The sequence below is a fragment of the Brachyhypopomus gauderio genome, unplaced genomic scaffold, assembly GCF_052324685.1.
Source record: "Brachyhypopomus gauderio isolate BG-103 unplaced genomic scaffold, BGAUD_0.2 sc43, whole genome shotgun sequence".
NCBI lineage: Eukaryota > Metazoa > Chordata > Actinopteri > Gymnotiformes > Hypopomidae > Brachyhypopomus > Brachyhypopomus gauderio.
The window spans coordinates 503,256-520,165 of NW_027506869.1; the positions used below are offsets into that span (position 1 = coordinate 503,256).

Genomic DNA, 16,910 nt, shown 5'->3' on the forward strand with positions numbered 1-16,910 from the left:
TTTTGACGTACAAAGTATTATGCAAAGAGTAAGTGGCACAATTTGTTGAGAAAGGACTTTGAAAAGGAGTCACAAGCTAGAACGAAGCAGCAGGGTGTTTTACAATAGTATTTTTATCCACTGTTAAGTATGTTTTACATTAGTATTTAATCCACTGTTAAGTATGTTTTTACAATAGTATTTAATCCAATGTTGAGTATGTTTTACAATATTTAATCTACTGTTAACTATGTGTTTTACAATAGTATTTAATCCACTATTAAGTACGTTTTACAATAGTATTTAATCCACTGTTAACTCTGTTTTACAACAGTATTTAATCCACTGTTAACCAGAGATGTCAATTCCAGGTTCAGAAAGTAAAAGTCCTCACCAGGATTTTGCTCAGGCTTCCTGGATTGTGTTGATTCCACTAATTTTACCTGGATTGCACTAATTAGAAAATCTAGCAAGCTTGAGCAAAATCCTGGTGAGGACTTTTACTTTCTGAACCTGTAATTGACACCTCTGCTGTTAACTGTTTTACAATAGTATTTAATCCACTGTTAACTATGCACAATAACAACCAAGACTGAAATCTGACACATCGCTCCATCGCTCAGCCAAAGGATAAACTTTAATATGCATTTGCTACTGTAGGCAATATCAGCTTTAATCATCATAACACACCGTCATCAAGATGCAATTAGACCACCGACCAGATTTAACCTTCAAAATCTTTAATGAATTAATGAGACACAGAATGAACAGAGAACACACATATGAGATCTATTCGAATCTTTAATTCTGGCATCTGCATCGTGACCCTTCAGTAATGAACACAAAGTCTCCAATTACTCACGCATAACTTTATCCTTTTATGCCCTCATGGAAACGAACAGAAATGTCAGATGAAAACACCAGTCATGGAAAAACGTCTAAATGCACATTGCTAGTACATCCCCATGTACTGTCCTTCTGGCACAGAAATACTGTGCGTCTGATATCAGGTAGAAAAGGCAAACGAGCTAGAATGTTCTAATAACTCCATGTACCGGACAGACATCGTTTCTGGTTTGACTGCTTAAAATTTAGATGATAAACACAAAATTTGAATTCGTACTTGAGAGTAACTTATTTGAAATCACTGAAAGCTTCTTTCAAATGACACATCATTAGAATTTTATTTAAAACTTTGTAATACTTTTAAATGTTGACTCCATACCACAATAATTTCAAAATAAAGGTTTTTATGTACATCAGCCCGGCGCTTTCTTGGTGACTGAACAGATGTCTACCAACGGTTAGAAAATGTTTAGCATTTCCAATTTTGAAAAAACCATGGTAACACTTTCTATGAATCCATCCACAATGCAACAGCATAATAATAAAGTTTGGCAGGTTAGATTCTTCTGTTTTGGAATTATGATTTCACCTTCCTTTCAATGAAGAGCTTTTGTAATGCTGTGTAAGGTGAACAATGCTGGACATACACACAGGGATTGGTTTAAGAGTTAATAAATATTCGTGCTTAAAATCTGTGGAGAGGATCTGTTAGGTGGTCTGTGCAATATGACACAGTGGTTCTACGTAGAGCATGTGAGTTGTATGACTGAGATATTACATGATATATTGCTGTATATAACACATTATTCTTCTGTCTTTTATTCTAATGCCTTATACTTCAGCAATATATAAAGCTTGTAATTATAAACTCCAGTTAAGAAGGCTTAGGTCAACCATTATGAATCATTTATAAACCTCCATTTTATAAATTCAAGATATATATGTATGTATATACGCTCCCTCAATTTCAACAAATTGAATTCTTATAATGCATTATGGATACCAGGTTCACAGAAAGTGTTATCAGAATGGCGGCTGCTCCAGAGGACGGAGCGTATTTACCGTACCTCAGTGTTTTATGTGAGAGAAGCCTCGTTCCGTGGCTCTAGTCTGTAAACGCGTGGCACAGCAAAGAGGCGTGGCTGCCCGTCTGGCTTCTGCTGCGGGGTGAGGCCCAATCGATGCCCTCGTCCTCGGTGTGACTTTCATCTCCACTGAAGTGGAGCCATCAGCCGAGGGTCATTAGATGACGGCGAGGTGAACAGGAGAAGCCAACGCACTAAATGGCCAGTCCAACGACAACAGCGATAATGTAGGAGGCATAACAAGATTATGTCCAGAACAGTTCTGTGCCTCCCGAGTCTCGAGCTTCTCCTACATATCCCAGAATGCCCGTCTGCCGCCTTCACGAACCTGAATTTCCATTTGCGTTATGTGCCATATGCTACATGTTTGTGGAAGGTTCACTAATCAGTGGACCAAAGCTTTTAATAGCCTGGTGTAACCTGTCTCCTTTGACATTGACATGCAATCTACACTACGCTCACCAGGAGCCTGTCATGCTTTATATTGTGGTGAAGATAATTGAATGATAATTGAATGTCTCCAGTCTTCCCCTTCGACGCCATGACGGGTAACGGCACACGGAGGTTTATCTGCAGGGGGCCTGGAGCCCCCTGAGGGAGCCAGGATTGATGCACCACTGTGGGGGAGAGTGGAGGTGTCAGTGCTGGGTAACAGTACCCCCCACCTGAGACTCCCTGCTAGCATCGAATGCTATGCTACAAAGCAGTCAGTGGAGAAAATGTCAAATCGCTCCCATCCAAAGCAGACAGACCTAGCACAGACGGATTAAAGGGACAGGAGGTAGGTGAGAGAACCCGTTCTGCTGGCGGCAGGATCCACTCATGGATCACAGAGGGATGCGTACAGCTCCAGAAAGTGCCTCCTCAAGTCCCCCAGGTTTACTACAATCAGGTAGGGGCTGTGGGTTGCCAGGTATCTCAGTCACGTGCGTTCCTTTAGCGTTTTCCATCCCTTTATGCCTGTGCAGCAAAATTGGCCAATGTCCTAAACTTACTGATCAAATGCTTGCCTAACACAGACACACACATATACACACACACACACACACACACACACACACGCACGCACACTACGCTGCGCAACAACATCACTTTTCCCGCAAACCATGTAACACTTCTCCAACACACGCGGCAAAGCCGTCAGCGCTCGTGCCTGTCCCGCTTGACTCTCCTGGATCTGAAGCGCATCTCAGACAGCTTGGAGTTGATCCCGGTACCAATCTGGCCCTTCCGTGCCAACGGGAACCGTGCCAGCGTGGCATCTGCGGAGGGAGAGAACGACACGACGACAACAGTTGGAGGCGGACGAGCGGGACGGAGAGAGAGATGGAGAGAGAGAGAGAGAGAGAGAGAGAGAGATGGAGCGTGAGGGAGGGAGGGAGAGAGAGAACACAGCAGTTCCACAGCACTGCCAGCGCTGTCAGACCATTAAAATGCCAAATGATGATGAACGAGAGGGGATGGGCCTGTCGGAAATGGCGCCCATCGTCACGCTCACCCCTCTCAATTCTCATTAAGCTTCCAAAAAGCACCCCCCCCCCCCCCCCCCCCCCCCACCACTCCCCCCCAATATCATTCATATCCAGAAAACTGTTGCCTGTCTGAGACGGATGCTGCTACCATGCAAGAGCCGGCGGTAGAAAACGAAGCATTGCGTAACGAAAAAGTAGCGCAGAAAAAAACGTGCAACGGGCGCATTTGTCCGTCGAGGAGAAACGCTTGCGCTTTGCTCGCTCGTGAAATCGCACGTCTGGGGCAGATCAAGGTGGCGAGGCCCCTGGTGAACGCTGGCCTCGCTCTGCCGGGGAACGGTTCCCAGACAGACCGGGTCGGCACCCTGCTCACGGAGCGGGTGACCTTTGACCACAATGACGACCGCAGCCGCCAGGAACAAAAGAGGCGGAGTGACCAATCATATTCGAGCACGTGCACGCGCACAAATGGAGATTTTCACAAATGACTTCTGCATCAGGGGGGCCGACATAATGTGAGATCACACCGGGAAGTGCAGGTCATACTGAGGTGATCGAACTGCCAACTGAATGAAACAAAAAAGGTCTTCTAATCGATCTCTGTCGACTACAGGGCGCAATCCCCAGGATACAGTCTTCCCTTTAGAGACCCCTGGTGGTCCACAGGTCTGAAAATGTTAGTTCCTTGAGCAGAGTGTTTAAATGTGAAGTAGGGATGTGGACAACATCTCTGCTAGAGTTTCTTGCTATATAGAGTGTGGCCATGATATCAGAGACAGTGTCAGAGAAGACAGATTTAGACAGTCTTAGCCTAGCAGACAGATGAGTCTTTCTTTATCCAATTACGCATCAGGAAGGCACTTCTGCAAGGCTTCATAAACAGCTTTCAAACTACCCAGTACTTATACACCTGCTAAATCTTTCACCACATGTGAAGAGAACGCTTTTTTCTATAAATAAGAAAAGCTAACACGATTTGACCTGTTGTCTAAGCAGAACTCTACAGCTAACTCTAAAGCCCAAGACTGACTTAAGGGTTGTAACAGAAAACGGTGATCACATGTTTACCGATGAGATTCGCATGTTTAGACACACTAACAGCATGTGATCGTCTGTGGTCGGGGCCGTCGGACGCGGTCAGTTCTGCGGTCGGCGCGGTGCTTACTGTAAATGGCGTTCAGTTTGTCCGGGTCCAAAGGGGCGAGGTGGTCCGTGTATGATGGCCTGCGGCTCCTGCCCCCTCTGAGATTGCTGTTTAAGAGTGTGTCCTTGTCAAAAACACCTAGCAACAGAGCCCGCACCATCGCCGTGGGCGAGCGGGCCATATTGGCCGCCCGCCAAACGTTTTCGGCACAGAACACAGAGGAACCCGGGCACACCTCCACCTGCCGGAGCTGCACAGAAACATCACACGGTGGCAAAGGTTAACTATAAGAGCGAGGGATAGCGGAAAAGGTGAGGTGGAGGAGAGAGAAGAGGGAGAAAAGGCGGAGGAGAGGGGAGGAGAGAGGCGATACACACCCAGGAGGGAAAGCGAAGGGGAGAGAGACAGCCAGGAGTGAGACACGCACACAGAGGAGAGGTGAGAGAGTGTGAGAGGAAAACAACCGGATAAAGGAAAAAAAGTGAGAGCATGACAGGGCAGGAAAGAAAAGAAGAAAAGTACAAAAGCCAAACTGAGACACAGGACCACAAAGGCATGCCCTATCCAGCTGGGGGAGAGAGGGAGAAAGAGAGAGAGAGAGTGAGAGAGAGAGAGAGAGAGAGAGAGAGAGAGAGAGAGAGAGAGCCCTTCCTGCAGAGCATTCGATCCAGGCATTGGCCAGAGCCCCTCTCAGCCACCCTCACCCCCGCAGTGCAGCAGGAGCCTGGGCCCCATGAATCCCCGTGAGGCCTCATGAAGCCCTGTGAGGCCTCAAGAAGCCCCATGAGACCTCAAGAGGCCCCGTGAGGCCCATGAAGTCCCGTGAGGCCCCGTGAGGCCCATGAAGCCCCGTGAGGCCCATGAAGCCCCGTGAAGCCCCGTGAGGCCCCGTGAGGTCTTGCTGCTGCCACTGCCAGGACAAAGCATGCATGCAGGGGAAAGCAGAGTCTCCAATCATTCACAACCTGCCCCAGAGGGTCACTGCTGATCACCACTGACATTCACTCTCCTGTTCAATACACAAGAAGAAAGCCATAAGAGTATTGGGGTGAACTTACACTGTATGTGAATGGGCTACAATAAGAGATCAGCCTGTACTGATGTATCGGCCTGTGGTGATGCAGCTGTGTAATTTCCATGTCCATAGATTTCCTTGCTAAATATACATATATATTACAATTCAGTTGGTAATACACAGAATGCTACTCAGAGATGAGAACCATCGTGTGTTCTTTGCATTGTCCTTCTGTTGTTTATAACATATTCTCTCTCTCTCTCTCTCTCGCTTTCCCTCTCATTCAATCTTCAAGAGCTAATGTACTTGTAACAGTAGGAGGGAGACTGAGCTCTCTTACGGGCGTGCCGGCGAGAGCCAGCGGTCTGTGCTCGTTGCAGGACGACGCAGAGTCAGACGTGCTGCAGGGCGAGCTGAGGTACAGGTTCTGCTCATCTTCTGCCATGGCAGGCGGGCACAGTTCCCCGTTCACCTCCGCCGCCGCCTCAAACATGGCCGCATCCGCACCGTCGTGGCAGGCGGCCATTTTGTGTCCAAAGCTGCCGGTGTCCATAATCATTTCGTGCTGAACCCCCTTCACGGCGGCTGGAGCAGACGCAGGAAGGCTGCAGCTCAGATCTTTGTACTGCATGGCCGCGTAGCCGTTGACTACGCCAGCGCCGGGCTCCGTCATGGCGGACGCAGAATGGTGATGACTGGCTTGTCCGGTGTTACTGGTTAAAGTCTGCCACATGGTCGACAAGAGGTGTGGTATCTCTGAATGTCCACAGCAAAAGGTAAAGAGGACAAAATCATGTATTAAATGATTTTTTTTACAGGTTTTTCCATGCAAAATTAGCAAGAGTAATTTAGAATTAGCTTTAATTTGTGGCCCCAAGAACTCCAGAAGTTTCCCATATCCATCAGTACACCCATGACATTCATTTAGCTGATTCCCAAACTGATCTAATTGGAATTCCTTAATAACAAGATAATTACCCAACGGCGTTTTTTTTTACACTAATTAAACGGTGCTGTGAGACACTGTTGCTCCTCACCCTTGACGAGCAGATCTTTGAGGCGGCGGTTTTCAGCAGCCATCTCAGCCTTCTCTCTCTCCAACACCTGCACTCGAGACCTGAGGAACTGGACCTCCTCCGCAGAACTGGCGTGGAACATGTGGGGCTCGGTTTTCATGTTCAGCTGATAACCCTGCAACGGAGAACCCCACCTTAAGCTCGCGCAATGGAGAACCCCACCTTAAGCTCACGCATCGCTAGAAAATGGACAAAATACTTTAATTTCCTCTGAATATATAACATGAAAATTCCATTTCTGAAATAACTGCAAAAGTTTTAAAAACCTTTTAGGTGAATAGGTAACAAAAGGTTTTCATCATTTTAAGCATCTATTATTGCATTCATTTACGGTCAAAGTAACTGACATTTAAATACATTTTAATACAAAAAAAACACATAATAATAACTATAAAAATTCTTAAAATGTAGTGAGACTTTTTCACACTAAAATGATGACAGGGATGGTAAACGATGATAGATGTGTCAAAGCGAGATAGATTTTAGTCGAGCTGACATTTTCCATAATTACAACACATTAAAACACATTTTAGGTCAAGATAACAACGTTTGACATCACACTGTGGGACAACACGGGGCAGGAAGGGGAGAAAGAATTAGCCTAATTGTTTCTGCATCGCCACGGTGACAAACACTGTTTGCTTCACTAAGGAAGAAAATGTCACTCACAGAATTTGGAGGACAAGATGAACAAGAAGATTGAATTAAGTTCTATTGTTCTGAGACTTATCTGTTTTTCAAAGCTATCAGCTATTTCAGAAAAATAAAAATGTCTAAAATTACAGTCACTCCCCAAAGGGAAAAGGCAAAAAGGGCCAAATATTCTAATCTGTCATCTTACTCATTAATATGCAAATTGAATCGTGTTTAGTCAATCATTTTATGGTGTGAGTTAGGTTTTAATATGCCACATCATATTTGAAGGGATGCAAAAAACATTACACTGATGCCGTTTCAATTTGAATATTAATGAGGTTTACATCATATACCGTTTCAGATTTAACAAGTCCATGCATTTATTAAAGTGCACATAACAAACAGCTATGCTTGATGGTCTCCCACAGGGCAGAACATTTTTGGATATACCTAATCATATTTGGTGTTAAACGTTTACATCTTTGGGAAGCAAAAAAAATTTGCACATTGAAACCAGCAATGCACAATGTCTACAATATCTTTATGTCTTTTGTGTGATGAAATTATAATACTTAAATGCCACTGTGTTATTGAGGGTTAGGATATGTATACTATGTATACTGCTAAATGGTACACTGGATCACTGGATGAACATTTTTGACATGACTTGAAAAGCTAAGGCCAGAGTACTTTTGTTAGTGAGCATTGTTCTATGATTTGACACCAAACAGCCTGGACATCTAAATATCGAACAGCAACACGTCCTTCACCTAGTTACAGCTGTCTGCAAGATCACTGCCAAAATACTGTTTGGACACTTATTGTCAACACATGTAAAACTTTCCCTGTACCCAGGAATACTTTAATACATGATAAATAGAATTATGGTGTATTTTGGGAAGCAATAAACCATGAGAGAGAGAGAGAGAGAGAGAGAGAGAGAGAGAGAGAGAGAGAGAGAGAGAATCATAAGTGTCTATCTAGTAAAGTAAAACACTATGAATGATTGCACCACACTGCTCATAACTGATTGCACAATAACAGCGCAGCCACAATAAATCATGCAGTTATCTCAACGACAGACTCTCTCCATCCTGCTTGTGTATATATACCGATTACACCGATACACCGATTTACAACGTCCTGTGGTCGAGATATTAAAATGCTCTTGTCGTTCGTGAGGCTACAGCTGACATTATTTAGTGAATTCGTGTCAATCTTACATAGTTGTCAGCAGCACTCCGCACCATTTGGCTCGGCACGCACTCCCTGGGCTGGACCTCCAGTCCGAACTGTGCCGACCCGACATCGGACACTCCTTGCATATTTTCCGAAAGGTGGGACTGATTAAAAAGAGATTGTTTTCAGTGAACCAGCCATGTGCAGATACCGCAATATCGAGTGCTAAGAAAAAGGTTTTCTATAGAATTCAACATGCCCATAATTCCGTCAATACACACTTCCTGTATTCTGAAAGGTACTAGTGGAAATGTAGTGTCTCTAAAATACTGTTATAAACCTCATGGCTTATTTTTCCAATCTGAATTGTTAAACCTTGATCCATGGGTTCTAAAAATGCCAATTAAGATTAAATGCTGATATCGATATATTTTGCTTAGTGATTATTTTAACCCAACACAATACTGCACGCATTTGACTACATTTCCCAGAGTCCCTTGGAGTTTGGTACATGCTCAGTGTGATTTCTAATTGATAACATGTCAACACACACAAATGTCACCCTACGGTGAGGTTGAGCCAATAGCGCCACTCTGTCGTGTTTCTCCGGCATGATCGGTAAGCCACGATTCCCCTAAATTAAGTTAATGTAGTTTCCACGCTGATACTTGTTATTTGTATTTACGATTAGATGGATGCATGGCTAACTTTCCACATGTCAACAAAACACAATGACGTGTGTGTGTGTGTGCGTGTGCGTGTGTGTGTGTGTGTGTGTGTGGATGTGTCGGGCACTGACGCTTACCTAAAATGTGCGGACAAAATGTCTAGAGTGTCATGTTAAAGTCCTGCAGCTAGGGGCTGCGAGACAGTCTGACATTTTGCAGCTTAAGGTTTTGGTCTCGCGGGAATTTACACGAAGAACTTCCACCCTGAGAGCGCGAGAGCAATGTGTTCCAAATCAGGGGACATTATGATTGCAGGTGTTGCTTAACGCTGTCCTCTACACACATTCAACGGTAAAGGCAAAACTGGTATGTGTGGAGGGTCCCAGTTTAGATACAGTGTTTAGACTAGACCACACTAGTACTAAGTGGCTACACTGTCCACTTGATTTATGTCAGAAGTATTATAAATTATTATTATTGTTGTAACAGCGTAGTTATTATTATTATTATTCACATCCCTTCAGGTCTCAAACAAGCGAAATCAATACAAAGCTGTTACTACTCAGTCACAGTATCAACATGACCTATTGAATTATACTGGCAGATTAAATTTGATTCCTCATATCTTAGTGGATTGTGATTCATTTGTCAAAATTTGAAGTTATGCATGTCATTTGGGATCCTGCATTAAGGCCTGACACTTTCTTGTGGCTTATGAAATGACATGCTGAATCTGTATAACATATTTCAGTAGTATAATTAGAAAGGCTGTCCCTGAGAAAAGAGGTCCTGCCTCTCCTTAAGGAGCTGTAGCCTACCCTCTCTAAGGAAGACATATTGATTATGTCTTTGGAGTGCATCTGACACATCACATTTGGGCTTTGCTGATCCCTGCAAGGGACGGATTTGGTCCGAGAGAGCCGACTGATGCTTGTCTGTGAGAATGAGAATGAATGGAGAAACACGCCTTCACCCTTGAACAACAGATCCCCTGCAGCGGTGACATCATCTGTGCCAACCACCCTGTCACACAAACGTGTTTTTAGATTGATTTGGCTTCTTGGTGTGTTCACTGCACGGCAGAACAAGTCACCTTACCGAGGGACCTAAATATCCAACAAAATTAGGGTCATCAGGGTGTGAGTTTAAAGCATGTGCTTAATTCACTTTTGCAGTGTAATGCTTTTTGCTGGCAACAATTCCGTTCATAATTCACAGCTGTGGATGCTTAGGCATGTGTTGTGTGTGTCCCTGGAGAGGATCGCTCGTGTAATGTAGGTCAGGAAGACGGTTGCTCGTTAAATTACCTTGTATCTGATGCCAAAGTTAGGAGGAAGACTTGTGAGAATTAGAGAATCCATCCCGGGTGCTTCCGCTTCTCCTGAGCTGCAATAAGCCTACTTCTTGGCAAGGGATTTCAGGTGTTGCTGGATTCTAAAATATAATTATCAGAAATGTCTACATTTATTATTCTTCGGATAGCAGTATAACTCACACAACCCCCCACCCCACAGTCGCGTTTTTGGCGGTTGTGCCCGTGATAGGAGGACTCTCGCCGTTACATATCACAGAAATGTGGCATGCACAGAGAGCGAGTGCGTCTTTGCTCCCACCGAGTTGCCGTGAGTGTTCTGATGAATTGCACATCAGCAAGTTCCCACACACAAAGGCGCTTGTTTCTGTCACAGCCCCTCGTTTTTAAGCATGAATCATGTTGCTTTATGTAGTTACATAACAGCGGTGTATATTCATATGGTACAAGCCTAAGACCAGTGCAGTGTTTGGCTGATCGGTTTGAACATCAAGGCAAAAAAAATAAATACAACATGTTTTTTACATGTTGCGGTTAGCAATCGAGCTCTTTTGTATATTGTGGCCTAGATTGCAAGTAATCCGCTCAGTCAGCTGTATAATCTGAGTTATTCCCTTTACCGTACTAGATTTGAGAAAAGTACTGTAGTGACTGGAGTTACGGTGGGTATGTGCTCAAAGTGGGAGTGATCAGGGGGTCAAGAAGGCCAGGGCGGGAACTGAGAGTGAGAGAGAAGCTGAGATGGAGAGACAGACGGCTGTGCACCCCTGGGACGGGGCATGTGGGGAGAGGATTATTTACTCACTGTGTTTGGAGTCCAAAGAGAGAATAAATTGCTATTGATTTTTTAGCCCGTTGTAACTAAGTGTCTTTCCTGCCTTTGTAGTGACTGTGGGCTAAGAATCATTTCCTTTGATATGTATCCACATTTGTCTTCCCCCCCCTTTTCTCCCTGTGTATGTACTGCACACTTGTTGGTATTCATCCTCACGAGCTGGAGTGTGGGCTGAAGTCAGCCTTTCCTCTTTAAGTTTATAGCATAGGGGTTGAGGGCCACGGAAGGAGCTCTGTGGAGATCCGGACAGTCTTCTCAAATTCAAAATGGCCAGCAGGTGAGCAGAGAGCTGCCGTGGATTCAGAAGGTTTGAAGGACTGATACACTCCAGTGAGGGTACACAACGTTTGGGTGTCAGCACGTGGTCAAAATATAGTCCACATCCTATTGTATAGAGGTGACTCAATAATGTATAAATGCTTCAACATTTAAATAACGAAAGTTCATACCTACACATACGTGCATAGAAATGATTTATAAAATAAACACTTTAAATAAAATTCATTTTTTTAAATGTCTCCTCAAAAACGATTTACAGCTAGTGCCTCAGGTGGCACTTAGTCAGTATGTGTGAGAACGTCTTCAAGATGGGGGGAAGCATCCCATGTGTACCTCTTGGGTCTTTTTCAGAGAATACCAGTTGTGTGAAGATATGTTGTGAAGGCAAAGAGTGGCTATTTTGAATAATATAAAAAGATAGTTTTGATTTCTTTAACACTTTTTGGTGACCACACAATTCTATAAGTGTGATTTCATGGTTTTAATATTCAACCTGTTGTGTCCAAATTTTTGACCTAAACTGTTCTGTTAAATTTTATGCATGTTCTTTTCTTACACTGCTTACGCCATCTGTGACCGGTGGACTTTTTTTAAAGGTGATACAGAGAAAAGTTCTTGTCTGATTGGGATTAACGAAGGAATTCAACATTCATTTTAATCAAACATCAATATTCAATAGCTCCTTAGGTGCTTTATCTATCTGAAGCCTGCTATGTCTTTTCAGTCATATTTCCATTTATTGGGTTCACCTGAGGCACTGAAAAAAGGAGACCTTGAGAAATCGGGGCTTTGGTGCATGCTGGCAGAAAGGAAATTGGTGTGTCAATCACAAGGTTTCATATCTCCAAGCTAGCTGTCATGAGAATGAGAGAAATGGATGGTGAAGGGGGGAATGGGGGGGAAAAGACGAGCAATAAATAGAGAAGTGAGGAGGAGCGAGTGAAGGGGACAGATACTCCACTAGACTCTGTGAGTACTGCTGCCTAATTACAGAAGACACTACAGCCCCCTCTGAAACGGAGCAAGATAGCGACTGTCTTCCTGTCAGTCAATACTGCTGATAGTGTTGAGCGAGTGTTTAGGGGACAAGGTATTGCTTTATTTTGGTGTCTGTCCTTTGGTCACCTTGAAGGATTTACAAGTTCACATAAGCCTCAAGTCATGCCATTTCACAAAGTACAGACCTAGCTGAGCCTCTGTTGCTGCCAACTCAATAGACTTAAACATTATATTGATCAATTCTTTAAAAATCCACTTAGTGTATAACATATTTATTGATTTATAACATGAAATAAGAAAATAAAAACTGTCACCAACATAGGACATATGACTGACAGGAATACAGCCTACTAGAACGCTCAGAAAGGTCAAAACTATGAAGCCTTCCACATGTGCCTGTGTGCGTACTTTGACCTACATATAGACAGTGTTCTGGTTTTGCTGCAGTAAAAGCCAACCAAATCTTCTAAAAAGAGATGGCCACCTTGATTGAAGGTTCCCATTTGTTTTGCTGATGTGGGCTGTACATAGCTCTAGACATCTGGACAATGACAACCAAACGTCCAGTTACCGAATGGTCGACCTTGAAAATTATTTTGCAGTCTCCTCCAACTAATGTGCCCAACTAATTAAATATTTAGGAAAAGAATTTCATTGGATTGAGCAAAATGTGGTGTTAAAAATTTGATAAGGCAAATTCTTTTAGAATGGTAAAGCAGTAAAAAAGTATATAAAAAAAGAAAAAAGAATTATTAGTAAAATCACAAAATAAAAGTACTGAGCAAGATCAGTCAAAGGCCCTTTAATACACAAATATTCAAACAAATAACTGATCTAGCCAAAACACTCCCATAGGTTTTGTTCAGAACAATGGAAGCAAAAATGATCAGAATGTTAAAATGTATGTAAATCTACTTATTTTATTGTTTGGACATGCTCCGTTGCAATGAAGTGTTTGTCAAGGGACATTAAAGTTCACCCACGCATTCTTGCTTTTTTATCCAAAGGCACAAAATCTGCACCTCACACATTGTAGGCATGAACTGACTTTGTGTGTCTTAGAGAAAGAGAGAGATAGAGAGAGAGAGAGAGAGAGAGAGAGAGAGAAAGAGAGAAAGAGGGAGGGAGAAAGTGTCTGTTTGCACATTCACACGTCACAGTCATGCTGTTTTTTGACTGTACCCTAAGGACCCCAATCCCATTCTTTGAGCACTTCACTTTGATCCATTTTCCCTGAATTAATGTTTTATTGTTTAGTCAATGATTAGACCCTCGAATAATTTCATGGCTCAGTTGCCACGGCGAATGAATAGCCACCTGAAAAGCTCGGGCCGCTTTCTCCAAATGCTTCGCTTTATAATTAAAAGCTGAGGATGAGGCTTGGAAAACAAATTCTGCCTGAAATTGGAATCAGTTCCGCAGGCACATGCAAATAAGTCCCAGTGGCAAAGCAGGACGCAGGTGAGATGGTTGCTCAAAAACGGCAGGAAATGTGAGGCAAATCTGGCAGATGTGAAAGATCGGGCCAAAGAATGCGGCTATTAGAGTGACATATACGCTTGTTTACAACCAGAAATGTTTCAGGTTTGCAAATATTCCACTTAGATCTTTCTCCAGGTTATGGTTATTTAAACATGGATGATTTTTTTTTTCCGAGATGGAGGCAGAGGTTGCTTCTGTTGTCTGTTCTGTTTTCCTGCCCACTTCATCCACCCTTACATCACTTCCTGTCCACTCAGTACACTCTTACACTACATCCTGTCCACTTGTTTTCTACTAGTAGTCTACTCTTGACCCTAACAATACTGCGAACTACAGACCGATCTAGCTGCTGTCATTTCTGTCAAAAACACTGGGATGGGTAGACGTGGGACAAGCATTGTACATTTCCTGGAGAAAAATCTCTTGGGGTCCTGCCAATTTGCCTACAAGGCTAGACATTCTACTGAAGCATTCCTGCAAGTTCCCTAGGCTCTTTCCACAGCCTGGGAAAACTCTTATGTGTTCAGGTCTGATTCTGAATTTGATTCTTATCATATTTTAAGATGATCATACCAGGTAGATTGGTCAGTGTATGTCCCCACCCCCCGTATCATTACAACTGGGGTTCCCCAAGGTTCAATCTCTGGCTCACTCTCACATTCTGTGCAAAATTTTTGAGCTCAGTAAACAGTTCTCACACTAATGATCCACAGTGGCGTGTCTCTTTTTTCTTCACTTCGCAAGTATAACAAATGACTTCTTTGATATGCTTTTCATTGATGGAGATCCATCATTTGAAAATGAAAAGTGACAAGATGGTACTGATTCCATAAAACATTCAAACACACTCAGTAATCATCCCTTACATACTGCTCAGAGCCATGGGCTAGTTCTGGATGGATGGCTACATTACATCTACTGCTAGACCCATTTAGTACAGCGCACATGAGAAGACGACAAAAGCTGCCCAGGTTCTTATGCAGGCCTTGTTCTTCTCCAGACTGGACTACTGCAGTTCTGTTCTGGTTGGTTTTACTTTTTATGATACTGTTGTTGTCCATAGCATCCAGCACTCAACTGCTCTATTACTTCCCAGAATCCTCTCACGGGGTTCCGTTACTTCCTGTAGTAGCATAGACAGCTCAGTTCTGCTGTACCTCCAAACCATGCTTCAGAACTCCCTCATAAAATTGAGGTCTTACTCTAAAAATCATGCCTGCAAGATAAACCTCAAGGATAATCCTTGAGGACTACAGACCTTCTTTTGCAGTTGGCTGTAGTTGTCATTCATAACTTCGATTTCATGCATTAATCGGTCACCAAATAAAAACAAGAATGCTATTTTATTACTGAGCAACTAGCAGTGTTCTGTAGGCAACCATGGAAGTCTGAATTGATATTAGATTTGCATTTGAAATTCAGCAGTATTGCTGCTGCATTAAAATTTGGGGTTTTACATGCTTTCAAAGTGGAAGGGAATACGAAATGAAAAGAAGTCATAATTGTGACTGTCATGCGCAAATCAGTAACATTAGCAAGCTAGCTACAGAGACATTGCATATTACTACTGATACTTGTTATGAAGAAATAGACTGTAGACCATAGGACTGTAATCCAAAGTAATACTGTGGTCATGGTAATTTGTATATCTTTATTAACAGAGAAAACACTCACATTTGTGAGTTACTTTGGTCTTGCTGGTGATTTGCAAGACATTCTCGAGACATTCTGAGGGATTTCTCACAATTTGGAGTGTGGCCCTCAAAGACCTCCATTTGGACTGTGGTCCTGAAAGACCTCCATTTGGAGGGCCATGTAGCCGTAATATTTCGCTCTACCCCTCTACTGCAGCGAGAATCAGGACAGCCTACCCCAAGTGTGAACGTGTTAAACAGGTGTAGGGGACTAAGTGGTAGTGGATAGTGAAAAGGGTGGAAATGGAACAGAATTGGACCTTGATGTCCTTCTCTATCTCTCTTTTTATATACAGTATATTCTAAATAAGCCCACAAAACACTAAGTAAAAACGCGAAACTTAAAATCGTCATTTTAGTTGTGCAGGTTCACGCGCGGCGTCTCTCAGAGGTGTGGGGAGGGTAGTTCTGTATGCCAAACACAGGGGCGGCGCTATTTATCTGCATCAGCTGCAGTTCGCTAACAAGACTACTCACTCAAACACAGACGATGCAGTGTAGTCGTCCTCCAGGTTATATTTCTGTACAAAAATAGGACACTCACCACTACGAAAGAAACCACCACAACATTGTTTCATTTCATATTACAATGCCAGGTTAGCCACAGAATTATATTGCTCCTACAAAGGTACACCCCTCCACCCCACCTCCCCTCTTTCCCCTCCCTGTTTCTGTGTCTCTGTCTGTCTCTGGTCCTTTAGAGCTCTTCCTGCTGGGACTTAGAGGTTTGTGGCCAGCCATGTGTGCCCATAGTGGCCATTCATTCAGGTGGGCGGGGCTGAAGCTTAATTAGCATTGTTAATGATATACCTCTGCCCAGCCCCGGCCTCTGATGGAGGCATGGCAGGGGGGTGGATGACGGAAGCATGGCAGAGGGGTGGATGATGGGACGGGCAGAATCCAAAGACCCTTTTGTTAGCGCTCTCTTCATTTCTCAGTGACAAATATCTTTATTTAATCTGATTCAGTGCAATGTAGGCTGTGTGTCAGTAGAGATCAGCAATGTTTAATGTGCAGCGTGGAAGGCAGTATAGCAACGAGTGACCTTTCAAGGTTATGGTTCTGAGTGATTCTAAGTCAAGTGTGCATGGCTCAAGTGGAAGTCAGTGCAGTAGCTTCAGTCCCGTAAGCCATTCTGACTGAGTTACATATTTCAGCAGTGCTCTTTGTAGTAGAACCAAGCCCAAAGCGCACAGTAATAATGCATGT

The 16,910-nt window shown here is 43.4% G+C and overlaps 2 protein-coding genes across 7 annotated transcripts in view; one reads left to right on the forward strand and one right to left on the reverse strand.

The window, feature by feature from the left end:
• Positions 1-702: 702 nt before the first annotated feature.
• Positions 703-8,713, reverse strand: LOC143485946 (uncharacterized). 3 transcript variants are annotated; one of them, XM_076985677.1, is made up of 5 exons: positions 8,477-8,713; positions 6,579-6,732; positions 5,882-6,297; positions 4,548-4,776; positions 703-3,172 (listed from the first exon to the last, which is right to left on the reverse strand). In XM_076985677.1, the coding sequence occupies exons 1-5, from the start codon at positions 8,576-8,578 to the stop codon at positions 3,051-3,053; spliced, it is 1,023 nt and encodes a 340-aa protein (XP_076841792.1). In that variant the 5' UTR covers positions 8,579-8,713; the 3' UTR covers positions 703-3,050. The 3 variants fall into 3 exon arrangements, with proteins under 3 accessions (XP_076841792.1, XP_076841791.1, XP_076841793.1); XM_076985676.1 differs by having other exon boundaries at positions 6,579-6,738; XM_076985678.1 differs by lacking the exon at positions 4,548-4,776 and having other exon boundaries at positions 6,579-6,738.
• Positions 8,714-8,965: 252 nt separating this feature from the next.
• The window catches only part of prkn (parkin RBR E3 ubiquitin protein ligase), a 71,588-nt gene continuing 63,643 nt past the window's right edge, over positions 8,966-16,910 (forward strand). For all 4 annotated transcript variants that reach the window (XR_013123078.1, XR_013123077.1, XM_076985645.1 and 1 more), the window contains exon 1: positions 8,966-9,050. Coding sequence is in view for 2 of the 4 variants with exons in the window: in XM_076985645.1 (XP_076841760.1) it covers positions 9,044-9,050 (7 nt within the window). In the remaining 2 variants the exon portion in view is untranslated. The remainder of the gene's footprint in view (positions 9,051-16,910) is intronic.